This window comes from Hirundo rustica, chromosome 2 (assembly GCF_015227805.2).
Source record: "Hirundo rustica isolate bHirRus1 chromosome 2, bHirRus1.pri.v3, whole genome shotgun sequence".
NCBI lineage: Eukaryota > Metazoa > Chordata > Aves > Passeriformes > Hirundinidae > Hirundo > Hirundo rustica.
Genome location: NC_053451.1, coordinates 78,987,267 through 79,006,255, shown reverse-complemented (window position 1 = coordinate 79,006,255; position 18,989 = coordinate 78,987,267). Strand labels below are relative to the sequence as shown.

The 18,989-nt window shown below is 41.5% G+C and overlaps 1 protein-coding gene across 2 annotated transcripts in view; it reads right to left on the bottom strand.

The window, feature by feature from the left end:
* Positions 1-17,475, bottom strand: part of TM9SF2 (transmembrane 9 superfamily member 2) — a 29,669-nt gene extending 12,194 nt beyond the window's left edge. The window contains exons 1-7 of one of the 2 annotated variants that reach the window (XM_040055407.2): positions 17,238-17,475; positions 12,500-12,567; positions 11,344-11,437; positions 10,512-10,639; positions 4,544-4,673; positions 2,891-3,015; positions 1,909-2,020 (exon numbers count right to left, since the gene is read on the bottom strand). In XM_040055407.2, coding sequence (XP_039911341.1) covers positions 1,909-2,020; positions 2,891-3,015; positions 4,544-4,673; positions 10,512-10,639; positions 11,344-11,437; positions 12,500-12,567; positions 17,238-17,369 — 789 coding nt within the window. In that variant the 5' untranslated portion in view covers positions 17,370-17,475. The remainder of the gene's footprint in view (positions 1-1,908; positions 2,021-2,890; positions 3,016-4,543; positions 4,674-10,511; positions 10,640-11,343; positions 11,438-12,499; positions 12,568-17,237) is intronic. The other variant, XM_058419313.1, reaches the window with a different exon arrangement.
* Positions 17,476-18,989: the final 1,514 nt, after the last annotated feature.

Genomic DNA, 18,989 nt, shown 5'->3' with positions numbered 1-18,989 from the left:
GAGTAAACACATGAACTTCAGATACAGTCAGTATCCAACTTTTACATTTAAAAGTTGATGTTCAAGCAAAGCAATCTAAAATCTCGTGACTAACTGAAATTTCAAGTTCTATGTCTTACAGGGAATAGTTTGATACTAGCTACCTAGAGCAAGCATAAGATTTGACCTGAGAATCTAAACCAAAATATTTTCTGAATTTGAGCACCCGTGTCTTCTTAAGACATTAAGGCTTAAATTAATTTAATTGTGCGTACTCCCTTCAAGAACTGTATTAGTTCATCTGGAATGGACTAGCAGAATAATGAAAGAACATACATTATTTAGCACATGTAAGTCCACATACTGAGAAACTAAGCTATGCAGTCTCCAGCATAATACCTCACTTTCTAGATCATGCTCTGCCCAAATTATCCTTTGCTTGCATACAATCTTATTTCTGTACCAACCACCAATCCCATTACAAACAGCTTTTACTGCAGGACAGGTGAGGAGACGATACTGCACTATTTACACTGTTAGCAGAGGGAAGCAAATTATTCCTCCAAGTAACAGACTAAACTTACTCAAAATGAACATTCATTGATGAGAAACACCTCAAAAAGAACATTTCTTGGTTTTATTTTGCAGAATAAACAGGAAAAAAGGAATAGACAGTGCTAATCAAGGTGAAGATGGCTATTAAAAACATCATAAACACTGTTATTAACTAATAAAATTGGCTAGGTGTCTGATAGATCGTTATTTCAGTAATTTATAACAGACAAGGGCAAGAGTGCTATCCAGTAAAGCTAGGTTTTTGACAAAAACCCAGTGGGTTAACAAATTTAGTCAAAATCATGTATCTAGATCACTGAGATAATAAATCCATGTCTCAAAGCAAGCAACAAATTTCTAAACAAGTATCAATGAGTCTGGGACAGAACTGCATTTTCCCCCATACCTAAACTGCCTTTTTTTGGTCTTCCTGAGGTGACCTAGTCTGTCAACCCAATTGAAATTCAGATGACTACCTCCAATTGATGTAAAACTGTGCACAAGACATTTGCACACACACAACTGGACATGTAATTTTTAAGGACAAACAATAAAATAATATAAAACCAAGGTCACTCCTAATTACTAATGCCTAACAGGTTTCCAGAAATACTTGCTTTTCGGCATACAAATTCATTTCAGTACCGTAACTGATATAATTTCTCCAAAGACAATTATGTAGCATATACATAATATGATACCTCCCTTCTTATACTATTTATTGTACTTTGAACACAGAGTAACATGGAAACAGTTTGAGAAAGAGCAGGAAACTTTGATAAACAGTTTGTCCAGCAAACTCCATCTACAGAAAAACAAAACATAATCAAAACCTTCCTCTCTTGTTTGTCAGCAGAATGAGAAATATTCAGCTATCATTGCTGCCTGCAGTTGCCTGAGATACTGCTGCTCTTCTTTTATATAGTAAGTAGAGTAGTAGAACAAAGACTGCCAGCTTCCTACTCTTTCGCAGGTTTCCATGGGAGGAAGACCTTAGAGAGAAGGCAGCTTTTGCAGGAGAAGGAGAGAAAACAGTAATCTTCAACCTACCTACAACAGTAGTTTGCTGAAACACACAATTTCTCAGACTTAAGAACTTGGATTGAAAAATAATCTACCAGACAACCTAGGCAGATATGGAAAGTGTGACTCTTTTAAAAACCACATATGTGTTTCACATCCACTCTGTGTGTTGGTATGCAATAGGGTAATATATGTGGTTAAATTCCAAGCCACCTCTGACATTCCAGTTTGAATAAAGTTTTAAAACTACAGACTTACTATGCTGAGCTAATTTTAATTGTCCATCTTTACAACTCATAGTATTAATGCATGATTTTAGGAGGTAACTACCACAGAAATCTTACTACTCACATGAAAACTAACTGAGTATGTGTAGGCAATTTTGACTTCTCCACTAGCCTTATTACTTATATCCATAGGTAGTCCTGAGCAGTCGGGGTTGTCTGGGTGAGTGTGCTTGTAACTGCAGGAAGAAAAGACACAGAATGAAAGCCACTTCACTGACAACGTTCTTAAGAAAGAATTCATTCATCTTAGAAAAGCATACCAAGGATTCTTCCCTTACATGTAAGAATTGTACTTAATGTCTCATAAATTTCAGAACTCATAAGGAACATATCCTAAGTTCAGGAAATTTTGAAATTTGAACTTCTTAAACAAGACTTGTCTCTTCTAAAAAGAGCACAGGCACTAAGGCAAGTACCAAAAATGAAAGAAGCCTTGGTATTGCTATGAACCTCCAAAGCATTAAAAAAGTTACACCACCAGAATTACTGACTTCTGTCAAAAAAAATCACAAACTTTCAACTGAACCAACAATGCAACAAGCTCAGTTATACCATGAAAGACAAGATGCTAAGAAATAATACAACAGACACCAGTTGTGTAAAAGCCACATAGATACCAGAACAGCTGATGAGTCTATCTGTGAAATTTTTCTATTCAAATCCTGATTGTTGAAGACATCAAATCTTGCACTCCAGTCAAGCCTGCAGCAGGCACTGGTGCCCTATTCTGATACAAGACAGAATACTCCTTGGTAGGGAAATTAGGGCTCTATATGCATGCACACACACATTCATCACACCCCACAAACACTTACAGGTTTTATTTTACCTTTTCTTGGTCCAAATAGGAAAAAGTGCACCAAGGTCCATCAAATTCAGAACAAAATTACATGAGACTGTCCTAACTACAGTACATCAATCAACAGGGGAGGTAATCTACAGGTCACATATCTGAAAGCATTTCTGACTAGCAACAGGTTCCCAGATCAAAGCAAGTGTCTTGGAATGGATCACTTTTTGATGACAAGTTACTTTCAGCTACTAACCTTTTTGGTTCAAGTTTAGCAGCAACTAGTCTTGCTCCCAGAGCTTCATTTTCCACAACATGGTAAAATATTTTTATGTCAACATGGTTGAAAATATAGAAGGTATCTTTTTCATGAAATTCTGACTGCAATGACAAAAGGTTATATTAAACAATAAAAAACACAGACATATCAAAGCCTTATACAGAAGCTTGCATAACAGAATTTTAGACTGCATACAGTTTTTCTGTCAGAAGTTCTCCTAAAATATGTATGTGAGATATTGGGAATTATAAATTGCCTTCCTGCATTAAAAGCGCAAATTAGAAAAGTTAATGCTAAGAACAGTCTAGTACAATTGAAAAGTAGAAAATATAATTTAAAATATTTAATATATATTTATTAATAAACTTCTCTAACTGAAGATGTCCTATTTAAGTAGCAAACTGAATAGATAACTATGTGATAACTTTTGTTATCAGAATAATTTCATAAACATCAGCTATTTTAAAACAATGAGTATATTTTTCAAAAATTAAACAGAACCTCCCAAGATAAACAATGCAAATAAATGCCCTCTGTGGCAGAACCACCTTTGAAATCAAAGAAGCACAGGAATGAACAGCAAGCAGCAGTCAAGAATGCTGAATGCAAACCTCAGGTGAAGAGAAACATCACCTTGGAACTTGGTCAGTTAGAGAGGTCGTTAAACTCACATGAAATTCAACAGCTATGTCTGCTGAAATTCAGTTAGTACCTCTAAAGGGCTCTATCCCCACCTTTTCTGTAAAGCACCACATTTTAAGAATAGTTACATAAATGAAGCGTTCTTCTACAGTACATCAGCTATTCCTTCAAAGGTTATTTTCCTTTTATTAAAGTAAGCATTAAAATTAAAATAATATTGCCAGATTACATATTTGCTCATAAATTCATCCATTCATATGGAGCCCCTGAAACGAACTCATTTTGGAGGCAATTAAACAAAATTGGTAACCACAGAAATTGTTCTCTGGTAAGATCTATTAGGTAAAACCAACCATTTTGAAAAAACCCAAAAACCTATTCCAAGTTCTTAGTGATCTTGCCATGGAAGAGGTCTGTGGTAGCCTAAAGACTTCCTGGACTTTCTGTGTATTCTTATCTCCCTAATGCTTTCAGCGCACGTATCTGGACTTCCACCACTATATCATCTATCACAAGAGAATCTTTGCTCATGCAGAAATCTTATGTCTTTTTCCATCAGCTCCCAATTTTAGGGAAAGCAAACCTTTGAAAAGTATGCAGAGGTACAAACACACCTATGCAAAACTGCTTCCATGAAAAGCCTTCTATCCCACAAATATGTAAAGTCCAAGCTTTCAAACGTTTCAATTTCTTAGGCAATGAAGGATGACATGCTTTCCTTCACCTTTACCCTCCATATGTACTAAATGCTATGCATGCTCATCCCTTGATCTTTTAGAGTCCTTCTGTACTATGCAGCATCAGAAACAAGGTTCTCAGGCTTAGATCAGACTTTCAAATTGTAGTACTTGCAGAGACCAAAACCACTTGCCTATTTTTAGGCAACGTGGGAACTTAAAGTAGCAGGGACTCACCTGACACAGGAGAAATGCTAGTCCCTAAATTAGTAAAAAGGGGTATTAAAAATATATAATTGCACAAACATACATTAATAACACAGGCATCTTTTGGACGGCCATCTTCTGTAATATAACAGCCAATAGGAAAACCAGGATTACAGAACCTCTGACCATCTTCCACATCATAACACCACGTCACAGGCATGTTGTCCACAATCCTGAAAATGACAGAGTGACACTTCACAATTTTTCAAAATACACAGTGCAATGGAAACAAAACCAGATTAACATTAATCTAACTTTGCTCCATTCATCACTGAATATTACCTACAAGAATACTACTACCCCTGGAACTGCACCGATTGACAATCCAAGTTCCAAACGAGTTACAAGCATGTAGCTCTTCAACTGAAACCACTCTATTCAGTGCACTGTTTCATGAAGACCCCTTAGAAAAACAGCTCAAGGCAGAAAACTCGTCCAGTCCAAAGCTGTAACAATTTAGCTTCTTATTATTTTGTCTTTAAAAAATGGCCAAAATCACCAATTTTTCTAAACCAGTTAAAATTGACAATTTCATGTTTAAGACAAAACACAAAATTAAAAAAAAAAGCCTACATCACATATTATTAATTCTCCAGTTTCCTCATTGTTCTTCCACTGCAATATACATTTTTCATGGCGCTCTCAAAACTTTTTCTTTATTTGTTTCTTTAAGTGAATTCCTAATCGTTAATTTTATTTATAGCTACCAAAGAGTATGCAATATTTTAATTAGATGATTTGCATTACCAAAAATTTGTAAGCCATCAAACAACTGGGGAAATAATAACTTTCAAACTTGCTGCTTTTGTATTACTGTCTCACATGATTTATACTCATTACCTAAAACCAGGGGGGTTTATAGGCCAGTTTCAATGAAATATCTGTGCAAGTGCACATTCCCATGATGAGCTGCAGAAAGTTATAAAGTTCATAAAAGGAACTACTAGAAGACCCTACACCAACTTATGTTTTATGAAGTATTTTAATTAGCTAAAAGAGAAATCCCCAAAATATGTAATGTAAAGAAGACTTAAAATTCAGTATCTACCAGCATTAATTGCCCATTGTGTATTTTCAAAGGTATATTAATAAACTTTATATATGAAGACATTAGACAATTGCCACATTTTGTGCATCACTAAACCAAAAAAGGACATCCCACTCAAAGTTAACATAATTTTGTACAACTTATCAAGCTACTGAATGTCTTTACAATTAAGTGTCTTAAAGATACTTTTAAATATTAATTAAACACAGGAATTATGACTTCAGATAACAAAAACAAAGCACTATTGAATCTGCTGCATATTGGAACAGCCTCTAAATTAGCACTACTTTTCAAAGCACATCAGCAGACAGGGGAGGAAAGAGTGGTAGGTGCTGCCTTTATCCATGCAACATGGAGAGAGCTGCATAATCCCTACCGGTAGCTACCCAGCAGAAATAAACTGCAGTATTCTTGGTTTATATTGACACAGTAGAAAAGGTGAAGACAGGCCCTACAAAAACAAGAGTTGCCAGGTTTTCAGGAGATTCCAAAGACTGTCACAGCTGCAAGCAGCAGCAGCACCAACCAATTCCTATTCACTTCACCATGCTACTACACGGTACAACGAAGTTGCAAATTAGATTTAGATGCATTACACTTTGACTATATTATATGAGGCCAATGGCATGAAGTTCAACAAGGCCAAGTGCTGGGTTCTGCACGTGGGTCACCACAGACCCATGTAGTACTACAGGCTGGGGCAAGAGAGGCTGAAAAAAACTGCCCAGCAGAAAAGGACCTGGGGTGCTGGTCCAGAGACGTTGAACATGAGCCAGCAGTGAGCCCAGGTGGCCCAGGAGGCCAGTGTCATCCTGGCCTGTATCAGCAATAGTGTGGCCAGCTGGACCAGGACAGGGACTGTCCCCCTGTACTCCGCACTGGGGAGGCCACACTTCAAATACAGCGTTCAGTTCTGTGCCACTCACTACTAGAAAGACACTGAGGTGCTGGAAAGTGTCCAGAGAAGGGCAACAAAACTGGGGAAGGGCCTTATGATGAGTGGCTGAGTTGTTTAGTCTGGAGAAAAGCAGGCTCAAGAGACATTATATTGCTATCTTCAAAAGGGTGACATATGTTTAAGGTGGAGGTCAGCCACTTTTCCCAGGCAACTAACGACAGGAAGAGAAGAAATAACCCCATGTTGTGCCAAGACAGGTTCAGGTTACATATAAGAAAAATTTTCTTCACAGAAAGGGTGGTCAGGCATTGGAACAGGCTGTCCAGGGAAGTGATGGAGTCATCAACCTCAGAACCATTTAAGACTAGATATGACACTTAGGGACATGGTTTAGTGGTGGAATTGGCAGTGTTAGGTTAGTGTTTGTATTTGGTTTGTGTGGCAAGGTTTTGGCTGGCGGGGGGGTATCAGAAGTTTTTGTAAGAGCTCCCATGTCTGAGAGAGCCAGTGCCAGCCGGCTTCAACAGACTCCCTGCTGGCCAAGGCCAAGCCCGTAAGTGACCAGAGGCAGCACCTCTGGGAAACAGATTTAGGAAAGGGAAAAAAACCCCTTCACAACAGCATCTGCAGCTGGAGAGATGAGTGGGAATATGTACAACTCTCTAGACACCAAGGTCAGTGGAGAAGGAGGGGAAGAAATGCTCCAGCCATAGGAGCAGAGATTCCCCAGCAGCCCGTGGTGCAGCCCATGGTGAGTCAGGCTGTCCCCTTGCAGCTCATGGAAGACCACAGGGCAGCAGATAAACTACCTGCAGCCCATGGAGGACCCCACATCAGAGCAGCTGGATGTGCCCTGAAGGAGGCTGTGGTCCCACGGGAAACCCACACTGGAGCAGGCTCCTGGCAGGATCTGTGGCCCTACGGAAAGGTGAGCCCACTCTGCAGCAGGCTCGCTGTGAACCCATGGGAGACCCATGCTGGAGCAGCCTCTTCTTGAAGGACTGCCCCCCATGAAAGGGACCCACACTGGAGCAGTTATTGAAGAGCTGCAGCCCATGGAAAGGACTTGACTTGGGGAAGTTCATTAAAAACTCTTCCATGGGAGCAACCCACACTGGAGCAAGGGCAGATTATGGGGAGTCCTGACCCTGAGGAAGAAGGAGTGGCAGACAGTGTGCGATGAACTGACTCAATTCCTATTCCCTGTGCCCCTGTGGGGAGGAGGTGGTGAAAACTGGAAGTGAGGCTGAGCCTAGAAGAAGGGAGTAGTGGGGAGAAGGAGTGTTAAGATTTGGATTAATTTCCCATTACCCTTCTCTGATTTGACTGGTAATAAATTAAATTCCCTAATATGAGTCTGCCCATTACAGTAGTTGATGAGTGATATCTCCCTACCTTATCTTGACCCTTTCACTACATTTTCCCTCCCTTGTCCACTTGAGGAGGGGAGTGACGAAGGAGCTCTGGTGGGCACCTAGTATCCAGCCAGGGTCAATCCACCAGACATTTGGACTCAATGATCTTAGAGGTCTTTTCCATGCAAACAATTTTGTGCTGGTATATTTGAAATTTTATCTCCATAACATATGCTAGAGCAATTGCTCACTTTTGCTAGTGTTTTCATCTCCTAATCAAATCAAAGCAACATTAACATATTCCAAGTAAGTTTGGTATGGATAAAGGCTTTCCTTTGCATCTATGCAGCAAAGACATACTGAGCTGCCTTCAAGCAGCAATGCCGGAACAAATTGATAGTTTAAGTAGCAAATCATTTTTCACAGCTAATCTTCAAATTTAAAATGACTTGAAGAGATTATACATGTGGAGCAAATACGCTATTCAACAGTGTTCTTATATGTCTCTCAAGAACATCTGGTGATGAACATTGTCAGCCAAGATATCAGTATAGCTGTTGAGTCCAATTCAGTATGTCAGTTCCTAATCTTATTAAGTGGCTTTTGAAACCTTAAAAGTACTTTGCACCATCTGTGTTCCCCAGGAATTTCATGACAAATTGAAGCTGGATAATAACCCTCACTTATGCTACCTTGTTGATCACTGTACAACATACCTCTGCACCATGCTCCTGGAGCATCCATCATTAATCATAAAATCCAACCACTGCCACTTTGTGAAGCTGTGGCTAAGGGGTACTAACAGACATAACCAGGGATTTTTCACTGGTCCTAAAGTTTTAGGGCAGTGGGAAAAAAAAAAAAAGAAAAAAAAAAGAAAAAAAAAGAAAAAAAAAAAAATGAAAAAAAAAAAATAAAAATGCCATTAAAATAACTAAGAAATAACCTAAATTTCAAGGGAAGTTTTCACACAGAAAACCAGACTCATATCTTACTTAAATCTCAACAGTCCTGGTTAAAAGAAAAAAGTATACTTGAATACACTAAGTATATTTTTTAAACAATTTTATCCGCAGGGAAAAAAACCCAAGCCAGTCGGAAGTACTTTTTTGTATGATTAGTTTTACACAGTTATGTTTCAGCTTATATCAGCTTAAGTTATGGGCTTTCCTAAAAAAGATTAATTTCTTTCAAGCCTCATAGCCTTGGGAAGCTATTTTTAACTTATGCACCAAAACATACACAACCTTTTACAGCTGAGTCTTTTATGCCAGACTCACATGCATTACGGCTGAGTGGTAAGTGGTGCAAATATTACAAACATATGCAGTATTTAAGAGGAATATAATCAAGTCCAGCATGTTTGCAGCTCCACTTATTTTAGCATTAGGCATATACACTTTAAATCCTTGCCAAAGTAGCTGTACATTTCAGAGTTTCTTTATGGCTTCCTTGTTCACCTATGAGCATATGACCATTGCCTGTGAACTCTCCTGACGTAACTTATCAAATTCCTACATTCATTTTCAAGAGCTTCCCAGAATTTAAGTCAGTGAACCACAGTTTATCCTCACAAAAGGGTATCCCATATTAGCTCCTGAAAGCAGTAGAAAATGCACTTGTTGCCTTCCCATCTGTTTCAAATTTGCAGGAACGGAATATGACATTACAGAAAAATAGTTAATGACAGTGGCAACACTTAACCTGCATTTTTACTAAAATACCAAGAAAGTTTAAATCCAATTAGATGGAGACTAACACATTTGTTCCCATAAAGCAGGAGGCCCATATTTGGAATTAGGGCATACCTCTGAGTGACATCAGTTAATGATGCTCATGCATTCCTTGCAAAGACATGCCTCAGGAACTCACGCCCAAGTTGTTCCTTCTATCCTTGCACCTGAAAGCTGCTGTTGGCAGAGCATGCCAACATGTCAAGCACTAAATACACACTGATAACGTGGCAGGGTATTGCAAGTGTCAAGACAGCCTGCTGATAAACATTTCCCAGTTCTTAGATGTGGGTGCAGTGTTTGGAAACTGAAAATCTGCCTGAGATTCAGCACACACATTCAGCCTTGCCCCACCCTTAATGCTCATCAGATTCAACGTCTGAGCTGAAAAGAGCCCCAGCAAGCTCCAAGGTCAATCAGATGGTTACAAAGAGGCTCAGCGAACAGGAAAGGTCCAAGTATTTATGCATTCCCAAAAATTATTTCATTAATTAGTTTTCATTGGCCACCTTTCCCTTCCACATTCATAGACAAGAAACAAACATTGCGTAAAAGTCTTTCAGAACTGTTGATCTTGTCTCCTGGACACAGCATTCGAAGGTGAGTGCAAGGGCTTTCAAGGAAAACAAAGTCAACATAGCAACAGATAAAGGTCCTGTAAGACTTTCCTCAAGCTAAGGCACGACTAACTTCTACATTTAGAGGTGAAAAAAAGCAGCAGTATTTTACAGTAAGCACAAAACTTTGTTTAGAAACAGATTCATTTCCATTGTTCCTAGTGCTTATCCTTCAAGTGAAGGTAATTTTTTTTATGAAGACAACCAACAATACAACATTTTATGCAAAAACAAAAGGGGAAAAAATTAGGTGCACATATCGAATGTTCCATCTGTATTAACTTGCAAATACAAAAGTATAAACTAAATTACCACCAACATACTACATTAACCAATCTCTGAATTTTTAAACCAACTTACCAGTGATGTTGATAATTCAGCAGCATACTTTTTTTCAAAAAGTCTAATTTCTGTTTATCCTCTGGCTTTGTGGTATCATATGTTTTTGTACAAACAGATTTACATGTCTCCTTCTTGTTGAATGTGAACTAAGAAAAATGAAAGACTCATGAGCAAAAAGGTGGTAACAAACCACCTTATTTCAGTATATAACAATTTCTCCTATACCTTTCATTGCCTATACTATTATAATGAAAACACCTAACAAATTACTGAGACTAGGTACATTAACCCTCCAGAGGAGGTTTTTATATCAGTGCGTGCTATAAACCACTCCTGTGCTCACTGCAGGAGCCCTACAGCAAGAGCTCCTTGTTACTGACTAAAACACATTTTCTGTCATGATTTACCAGACAAGTCATTCGACCTCACAGTAGCCATGCTGTCACAGGTAGCTTCAATTGATAACTTTCTCTCCTACTACCTCTGTAGAAGAGAATGTGAGAGCTTCGGTCACCAGAAAAGAGCAGCAAGCTAACATCATTTTTAATTCCTTTGTTTTATGGATGCAATATTTTCAGATCTGCTTCCAAGAAACAAGAGTGCTGAGCAGCAATAATCAGATTTTGTCAGATCCCAAGGAGAGAAGATATCCTGCACAGCAGTTTAGGCTACAGCACCACGATGCAAAGCAGTTACAATTAGGTTAAACTGTCAGATTTCTATCGTGTGAAATTTCAGATGCTGAAGCTTTCTCAGATAAAACCCTTGTGAAAAATCATCTTCAAGATTCTGATCTCCTTTGGTTACATTTGAATGCACACATCACTGAACACTCTGTCAGAGAACAAACCCTGTAAGGAGACGGTTCTATCCTCTCTCCGAACAAGACTTGGCCAAGATTTTCAGACGGACGCTTCTTTCCTTCTGCTTGACAAAAATCAAACCTGAATTAGAGAAAATAAAAATGAATAAAATATTCTCAGCTGCAAATAATGTTCTCAAAACAACATGTTCATCACAAGTGAAGGAACTATACAGCTTTCCCTGTAGACAACTGTTTCTTCATTTAACCTGTGAAGTGTGAAAATCAGTATCCTGGTTTGAAAATAAACCAGACAAAGCAGAATCAACAATCAAACCTCTTAATCAGAACATTGTAATGTAAGTTTCTTTGGGTAATTAGAAGTTTCCTATTTGAATATTAGATTTTAGACAAGAATTAAATCTTCGTCTAGAGTTTAATAATGACTCAGAAAAAAGCATGCAGGCCAGATTCTGGAATTTGAGGGAAACTAAGCCAAACAATATAATAACACAGACAGAGACAGCTCCCTTACAATAAACATTGTTAAACATGTTATTACAGTTTTATTCACCGACACATTTAATAGCACATCCTCCACGTTTTTCCAGTCTGTTTTTAAATATATCACATTTGTGTTCTTTAAAGTGTAGACATAACTGGTGCTTAAGCTCTTCAATATTAATATTCAAAATATTCTTTATAGCAGAAACTACATAGTTGTACCAGGCACTGATACATTTTGTGCACTCCTATGATGTGTACAAAAAAAACATTTAACACCTCATTAAGATAATTGATAGGATGTTCGCACCTCATTACCACTTTAACTCATCTGGAATCGGCTACTAAAGACAGAGGTAATACTTTGATCTACAGTGACAACTAATGCAGTAAAGTAGCATATATTTATACACAAATATTTTAACCTTAAGTTACACTACAGCAGTGATTCAACCTGCATGGGGGCCTATAAATTCGTGCACTAAAGTATGAGCAAAGACAACTGAGACCAAGGAAGCAATGTAGGCATCCATCTGCTCATTCAAAATTCTGTCTTTGTAAACTTATGTCAGTAAAATAAATAGCCATGCCTCAGTGGCACACTGCTGTAACAGATGTATATAATACTTTTAGGCAAATTAAATCCACTTTTTTGGAAAAACAGATAATTAAAATGGCACAAACAGTATAATATACTTACGCAGTGTATTCGTAGGGCAGGACAGACTCAACTGAGTCAAGTCTGTTCACAAACAGCTCGATTCCAGACTGAAAGAGCAGAGATAATCAGCAGTTATATTTAAAGCACTTCTTCAATTCCCATGGATATATAAAAATAGATTTGCTTGAATAAGGTTAAGGAAAGCTGAAAACGTTAAGATTTGTGTAATCATACATCTTGATGTGTAATGAACCATACCCCCCGGGGAGCTTAAGTAAAGCACTATCTAACCATCACAAAAGCAGTGACCACACGACAAAAACACTTACAGGCTAAGTAACCATTCCAGCTACAAGATAGCAGGAAATCATGCACAAAAGTAATATCCTTAGCACAGCTGCCAGTGTTTGAGTTTAATGTACCAAGTTAGAGCCACATTAGTCATCACCACAAGTCTTGCGTAATAGGTCATGAAAGAACACGAAGGAAAGTGCAGATGAGACCAGTACTTCTCCTTGTAATTAAGATGTTCCACAATTTAATCTGTGTAGTAACTAAAAATTGAACTATAAGAATTTCAACAAGGTATTCAGACTGATACATTGTAAGTTTGAACAGAACCTATTTTCAAAGAGAAGGCAAGGACACCCACATTTACCTTCCTATAAAAGTTTTTCAGTAACTATCAACTCTTGAGCAAGAACCTGAAATTCAGTCTATTGTGGTTTCAGTTGGTCTACATACATTAATTACAGATGGGCGAGCCCACTTCTATGGAAAGGGAGAGGTCTCCCACTCTTCCCTCTGTCTCAAAATCCCTTCCCTTATTCTAGTCTTGCAGCTCCAATAAATTTCAAGCGTTTGCCTTACACTGCTTTTGGCAGTTATCTCCTTGCACAGTAAACCAATCCAAAAGGCTTAAACAGCAAAAGGCTTATCCAAAAAATTTTTAAACAGTAGCCTTAGCAGGCTGTCCTCACTTTGGCTGAGATAGAATTTTCTTCTTAGTAGCTGGTACAGTGCTGTGTTTTGTATTCAATGAGGGAATAATGTGATAACACACTGAAGTTTTAGTTGCGGCTAAGCAGTGCTTAACCCTGAGTCAAGGACTTTTCAGTTTCCCATGCTCTGGCAGCACAAGAAGCTGGGAGGGAGCATGGCCAGGAGGAGCTGACCTGAGCTGGCCAAAGGGTCACTCCATACTGTGGAATGTCATGTTTGGTATATAAACTGGGAGAGTTGGCTGGAAGGGGATGATCACTGGGATGGGAATCCATCAATGGGTGGTGACCAATTGTATTCTGCAACTTGTTTTGCCTGGGTTTTATTACCCTCTCTCTCTCTCCTTTTCATTAAAATTATTATTGTTACTATCATTAGTAGTATGAGTATGTTTACTTTATTTCAATTAAACTGTTCTTATTTCAACCCACAAGTTACTTTTCCCCCCCAATTCTCACCATCTCACTGGGGTCAACAGGGAACGAGCAGCTGTGTGGTTCTTAGTTGCCAGTTAGGGTTAAACCACAACACAAATTGAGCTGTCTTACTCTGTAATCAAACAAGAGCTGAAGAGCAAAACAAAGGTGAATGCCCTCAAGAACAAGCCCTATCCCTTTCAACATCAAGCCATCTATTTTCTTACCAATAGAAGAGCATTTCCTCCCTATGAAAATTCACTCAAGTTTAGTCAAACCAAGAAATTCTGGAGGAAAAGAAAAGATGGAAATGTTCACATGTATCTGTGCTCAGATACTTCAGTTGGGTACTGTTTTACTGATATATTTTAGCTTTCCATGTGCAAGCCAGGATGCAGTCCTGGGAGACACAGGAAGTTCTCTGAGCTGTTGGCATGACCCACAAAGTGAAGACACACCTTGAGGCTCATCTTTCCCCTGCCCTAAGCCACGAAGACCTGCTGCTCACCTCTGCATAGTGATACATGCCACACTTGCCATGATACTGTAAGCCACTTCTACTCGCTAACACAGCAGGAAACTAAACTGGCAAAAAGTTGGATAGCTTTGGGCCATGTTAAGCTCAAAAAATAACGTGTAACACAGCTGGGTCAATGCAGAGGACAGGAACACATTGCCCATGGGAAGACAGGAACAAAATCTCTCACTCTCAGCAGCAGGGAATTAGACTGCCTCAGCTGGCCACAGAACCATGGCCTTTTCATTGGAGGAGATTTACATGAATGCTGCATTTTTTCCCAAGAATTACATGCATTATTGCAGATCAGCATATTTGATAAACCATTTCCCATACAACACCAAACATTTTTGGAGCAATCAGTATTTTTTAAAACTGAGTAAGGATTCTTAATCTTCAGGCAAGAATTACTATTTAAGTCTGCATAGATCCCATTCCATTTCTGATGATAATCCAACCAAAACCAGAAGACGCAGCCAAAATAACTTGCCCAAGCAGATTAGCAAGAAACTTGGAGAAAGGGGGAAAGCCATGGGTCTCATTGCTCTTAGCTACACACCCTGTTAACAACATCTCATCCCATCTCCTCAACACAGCACAGGAGATCACAGCGATCATAACAGACAAACAGTAGGTATTGAGATCTGGCATGTGGATCAAAATTCTCAGGCAGAGGAAAATTCACTATTACTGACATTGCAATTAACAGTGATAACTGCAAAAATTCTGTGAGAAATGTAAAAAACTAAGTCTGTCCAAGGAAGCTTAATTTTATCCACTTATATAAATATGATACAGCAATAATCCAAACATTTATCGTTTTTCTTTACCAGGGACCAGAGGACATTCAGCTGCAGACTACATGGACAGAATTAGGTGTGAAGAGTGCTGTAGACTTGTCCATATGCCTACGTCTAATATGGAAATTGATAAGAGGTAGCTAACTGCAGGAAGAATTTTTGCATTACTACAGCAGTGGAGGTGTTCAGCTGCCTGCTGGTGGTACGTTTACAATACCCAAGCACCCCACTCACATTTATTAAATGATAAAATTCTCAGAAGACAAACATTCTGTACGTGTTACATGAGGAATACGGATGCTGAGACATCTGAGAAAGATCACCCCATAAATGTCTCAGGTTGGTTACAAAAGATAGTAGGCTATGCGGTCCACCCGACTTAAAAAAATAAACCTTTCTTCTACAAACTTAAAACAGGAATAACCCACACATAGCAATGTTTTCAGCGATGTTGTGAAAAGACACAAACGGCATCTTGAAAGTTTTAGCCTATATTTGAAAAAAACCCATTCCTCAAGAGGGTGGTGCAGCACTATAACAGGTCACCCAGGGAGGAGATGGATGTTTGGATGCTTCCAAAGCTTACTTAAACAAAGGTAGAGCTGAGTTGATCTAGTGTTGACAACAGCGGTGCTTTCTGTCCTCTCATGCTGTTGGCACGAGGCTGCAGTATGTGACTTGCTGAGGCCACTTCCAAACACCATTTCTGTGCTTCTATAAAGAATATCCACAGGATATTTTACTACTACAACCGAAGTGCCTTCATTATGTGCTTGGCTTATTCCCAGCTCTGCAGATTCAGGACAGCAGAAGGATAAAGTCAGCACATGGTATTTACCAAAAGCATACAGTTTAAGCAGGCTCTTATTCTGAAGAATTATGAACCAGTGTTTCATGTAACACAGAAGCTGAGAGCTAAGAAAGTGCCAAACAGCCACTTTCTACAGTAGTAAGACCACGGATCATAAAACTGATCGGTCTTGAACTTTCTCATTCAAGTATTAAAGCATAGTCTGCTGTAATTTCCATTGCAGCAGCAGGAAACAACTTCGAAAGATGCTCCAAAGAGGCAAAGATGATCTTTTGTCAGAGGAGATTTACATTAATGCTCCCCACCAATATCCTTACAAATGAGTTATTTGGTTATAAACTTTGCATGTCACTTCTGCAGGCATGAAGGTAAGTTTAAGCTTCACTTGACACTCTGGGGCCTAGAAGCCCCTACACTTCAACTTCCTGAAGGCAGGAAGACACAGCAAGGAAAGCGTTACTCGATGCTTACTTTGATCTCTGCTCCAGCCACCAGCTGCTCACTCCTGCCAAGAATCACACACTCTCCCCTCGGCATGACCTGTCACTGCCATCCTTACTTGCTGCAGCCTTCCTGTAGGGATTTGAAAGGGCCCTAGAGATAACCGGCCGGAGCTTTCTACTTCCCCGACGTGGCGGTAACTCACAGGACGAGCCGACAGCTCTCTCCTTCCCTCGGAACGATCGTTGTTACTTCCCAGGAGGCCAGAGCTGAGCCAGGCAAGCACCTCTGCCATTCCCCTGGGTCCCCTGTCTCATCAATTTCCTTTTCAAGGAGCAACGGCCATAAACAAAACCACGAGAAGTTACACCTCAACACGAGGAGGAACTTCTTTACACTGAGGGTGGCAGAGCACTCTGGAACAGGCTGCCAAAGGGTCACGGAGTCTCCCCCTCTGGAGACATTCATACGCGTTCCTGTGTCACCTACTCCCGGCGACCGTGCCTGGGCAAGGGGGTTGGACCAGACGATCTCCAGAGGTCCTTTCCAACCTTAACCGTTCTGCGAGCAACTCGAGCAGAGCGGGAACCGGACCCCGCTCCGAGTCCCCGCAGCCACAGCCCCCGCGCCGCCGGGGAGCCTCGGCACGGCACGGCACGGCACGGCGAGGCGGCTCCGAACCCTCCGGACAAACCCCGCTGCGCAGCCCCCGCGCCAGGGGAACAACACCCAGGCCGCGCAGCACCCGGGCGGCACCGCAGGCCTCTCCTTCGGCGCCCCCCGGGCTCACCTTGCACTCGGGCTTCTCCTTGCCGGCCTCGCAGAAGTTGACGGGCGCCAGGCCCGGCAGGTAGAAGGCGGCGGCGGGCGCGGCGGTCGCCGCCAAGGCGGCGAAGACGAGGAGAAGCCGCCGCAGAGCCATGTCGGGCGGCGGGGCCGGGGGTCGCTGGGCGGCAGCGGGATCGCGGCTCCGTCTCTCGCCGCCCGCGCCCGCCCTGACGCGGCCGCGCCGCTTCCGGCTCCCCGCTCGCGCGCGCGTGCGACACGTCGTCACCCGCCGCGCGCGGGGCCGCCCGAGCGAGCGCCGACGGGGGGCGGGGCCGGCGCGCGCGTTCGCTTCCGGGGCGTCCGGCGCCCCCGTTGCCACGGCAGCGCGGCTCCGAGCTCCGGGAATGCGGGAGGAGCCGTGCCGGCGGGGCCGCGGCGGGGATCCCGGCCTTCGCGGCAGCACGGGTGCTGCGCCCGGTTCTGGGCTCCGCAGGACGAGAGAGACGGGAGCTCCCCGAGCGGGCCCAGCGGAGGGTGACAAGAGTGATCGAGGAACTGGAGCGTCTCTCTTACCAGGACAGGCTAAGAGGGCTGGGCCCGTTCAGCCTCGGGAAGAGAGGGCTGAGACGGGACCTCGTCAATGTTTATCGGTGTTTAAGGGAGGGTGCGAAAAGGATGGAGGCAGGCTCTGCTTGGCGGTGCCGAGCAATAGGACCAGGGGCAATGGACAGAGGCTGATGCACGGGAAGTTCCACCGGAACACGAGGATGGATTTCTTTACTGTGCCCATGACTTAGCTCTGGAACAGACGGACCAGAGAGGCTGCGGAGTCTCCCTCACTGGAGATACCCAAGAACCATCTGAGCACGATCCTGTGCCGTGCTCTGGGATGACCCTGCCTGAGCAGGGAGATTGGACTGTGGTTCCTTCCAGCCTGTCCCATTCGGTGATCCTGTGAATGAATGTCCACAGGTGATAGATAGGAATGGTCCTCAGCTGCCATTTGGGACCCTCGCACCTGGGCAGTCAATCCCAACAAAGCCTGGATCCACTTGTTCCAGTCAGGCTGCATTGGCTTCATGCCCGTCCTGCAGTCCTTGGTTTTTTAAAAATAAATGTTGTCTTTTAAAAAATAAATTGTGTATTTTTGAAGAATATTTTTTGTCTGGGTTTGGGTTTTTCGTTTGTTTTTGTGTGTGTGTGTGTGTTTTCTTCATTCTCAAGGGTTTCACTGGGAGGAGGGAACTACCATGCTCAGCCCCTCTTACCAACACAGTTGAATGCCCAATAGTTTTCAGTTCAAGAGTTCCTAAGTGAGGAATGGGTAATTAGAATATAATTTCAAAGCACTGAAACAAAACAGGAGCTTCTTCTGGATGCAGCAGAATATGGTTGTCACTGGGAAATGGGGGGGGGGGGGGGGGGGGCACGGAGAGTGAGGTGGTTTTTTTTCAAAAATATGAAAAAAATCATGCAAAATATAATCTCTTTAAAATAGAAAATCCAGTCTTTATTCCTCTTCCCATGGGCTCTTGTGGGGAATTAATGACAACACAGCTAAGCAGGGAGCAGCCACCCCTGAAGGCTGGATGGTCAAGGAGGCAGGATGGTCTCCAGACTCAGGTGACCTATGACCACAGCATGATACTGCCCATACCAGAACCCAGAGCAGACAACATCCCTGTCTGGTTTTGGTCTTTTTAATTCTTACGGGTTTTTTGGTTTTTAATTCTTGTGGGTGGACCACTCTTCATGGTTTTCAAACTGAATTCTT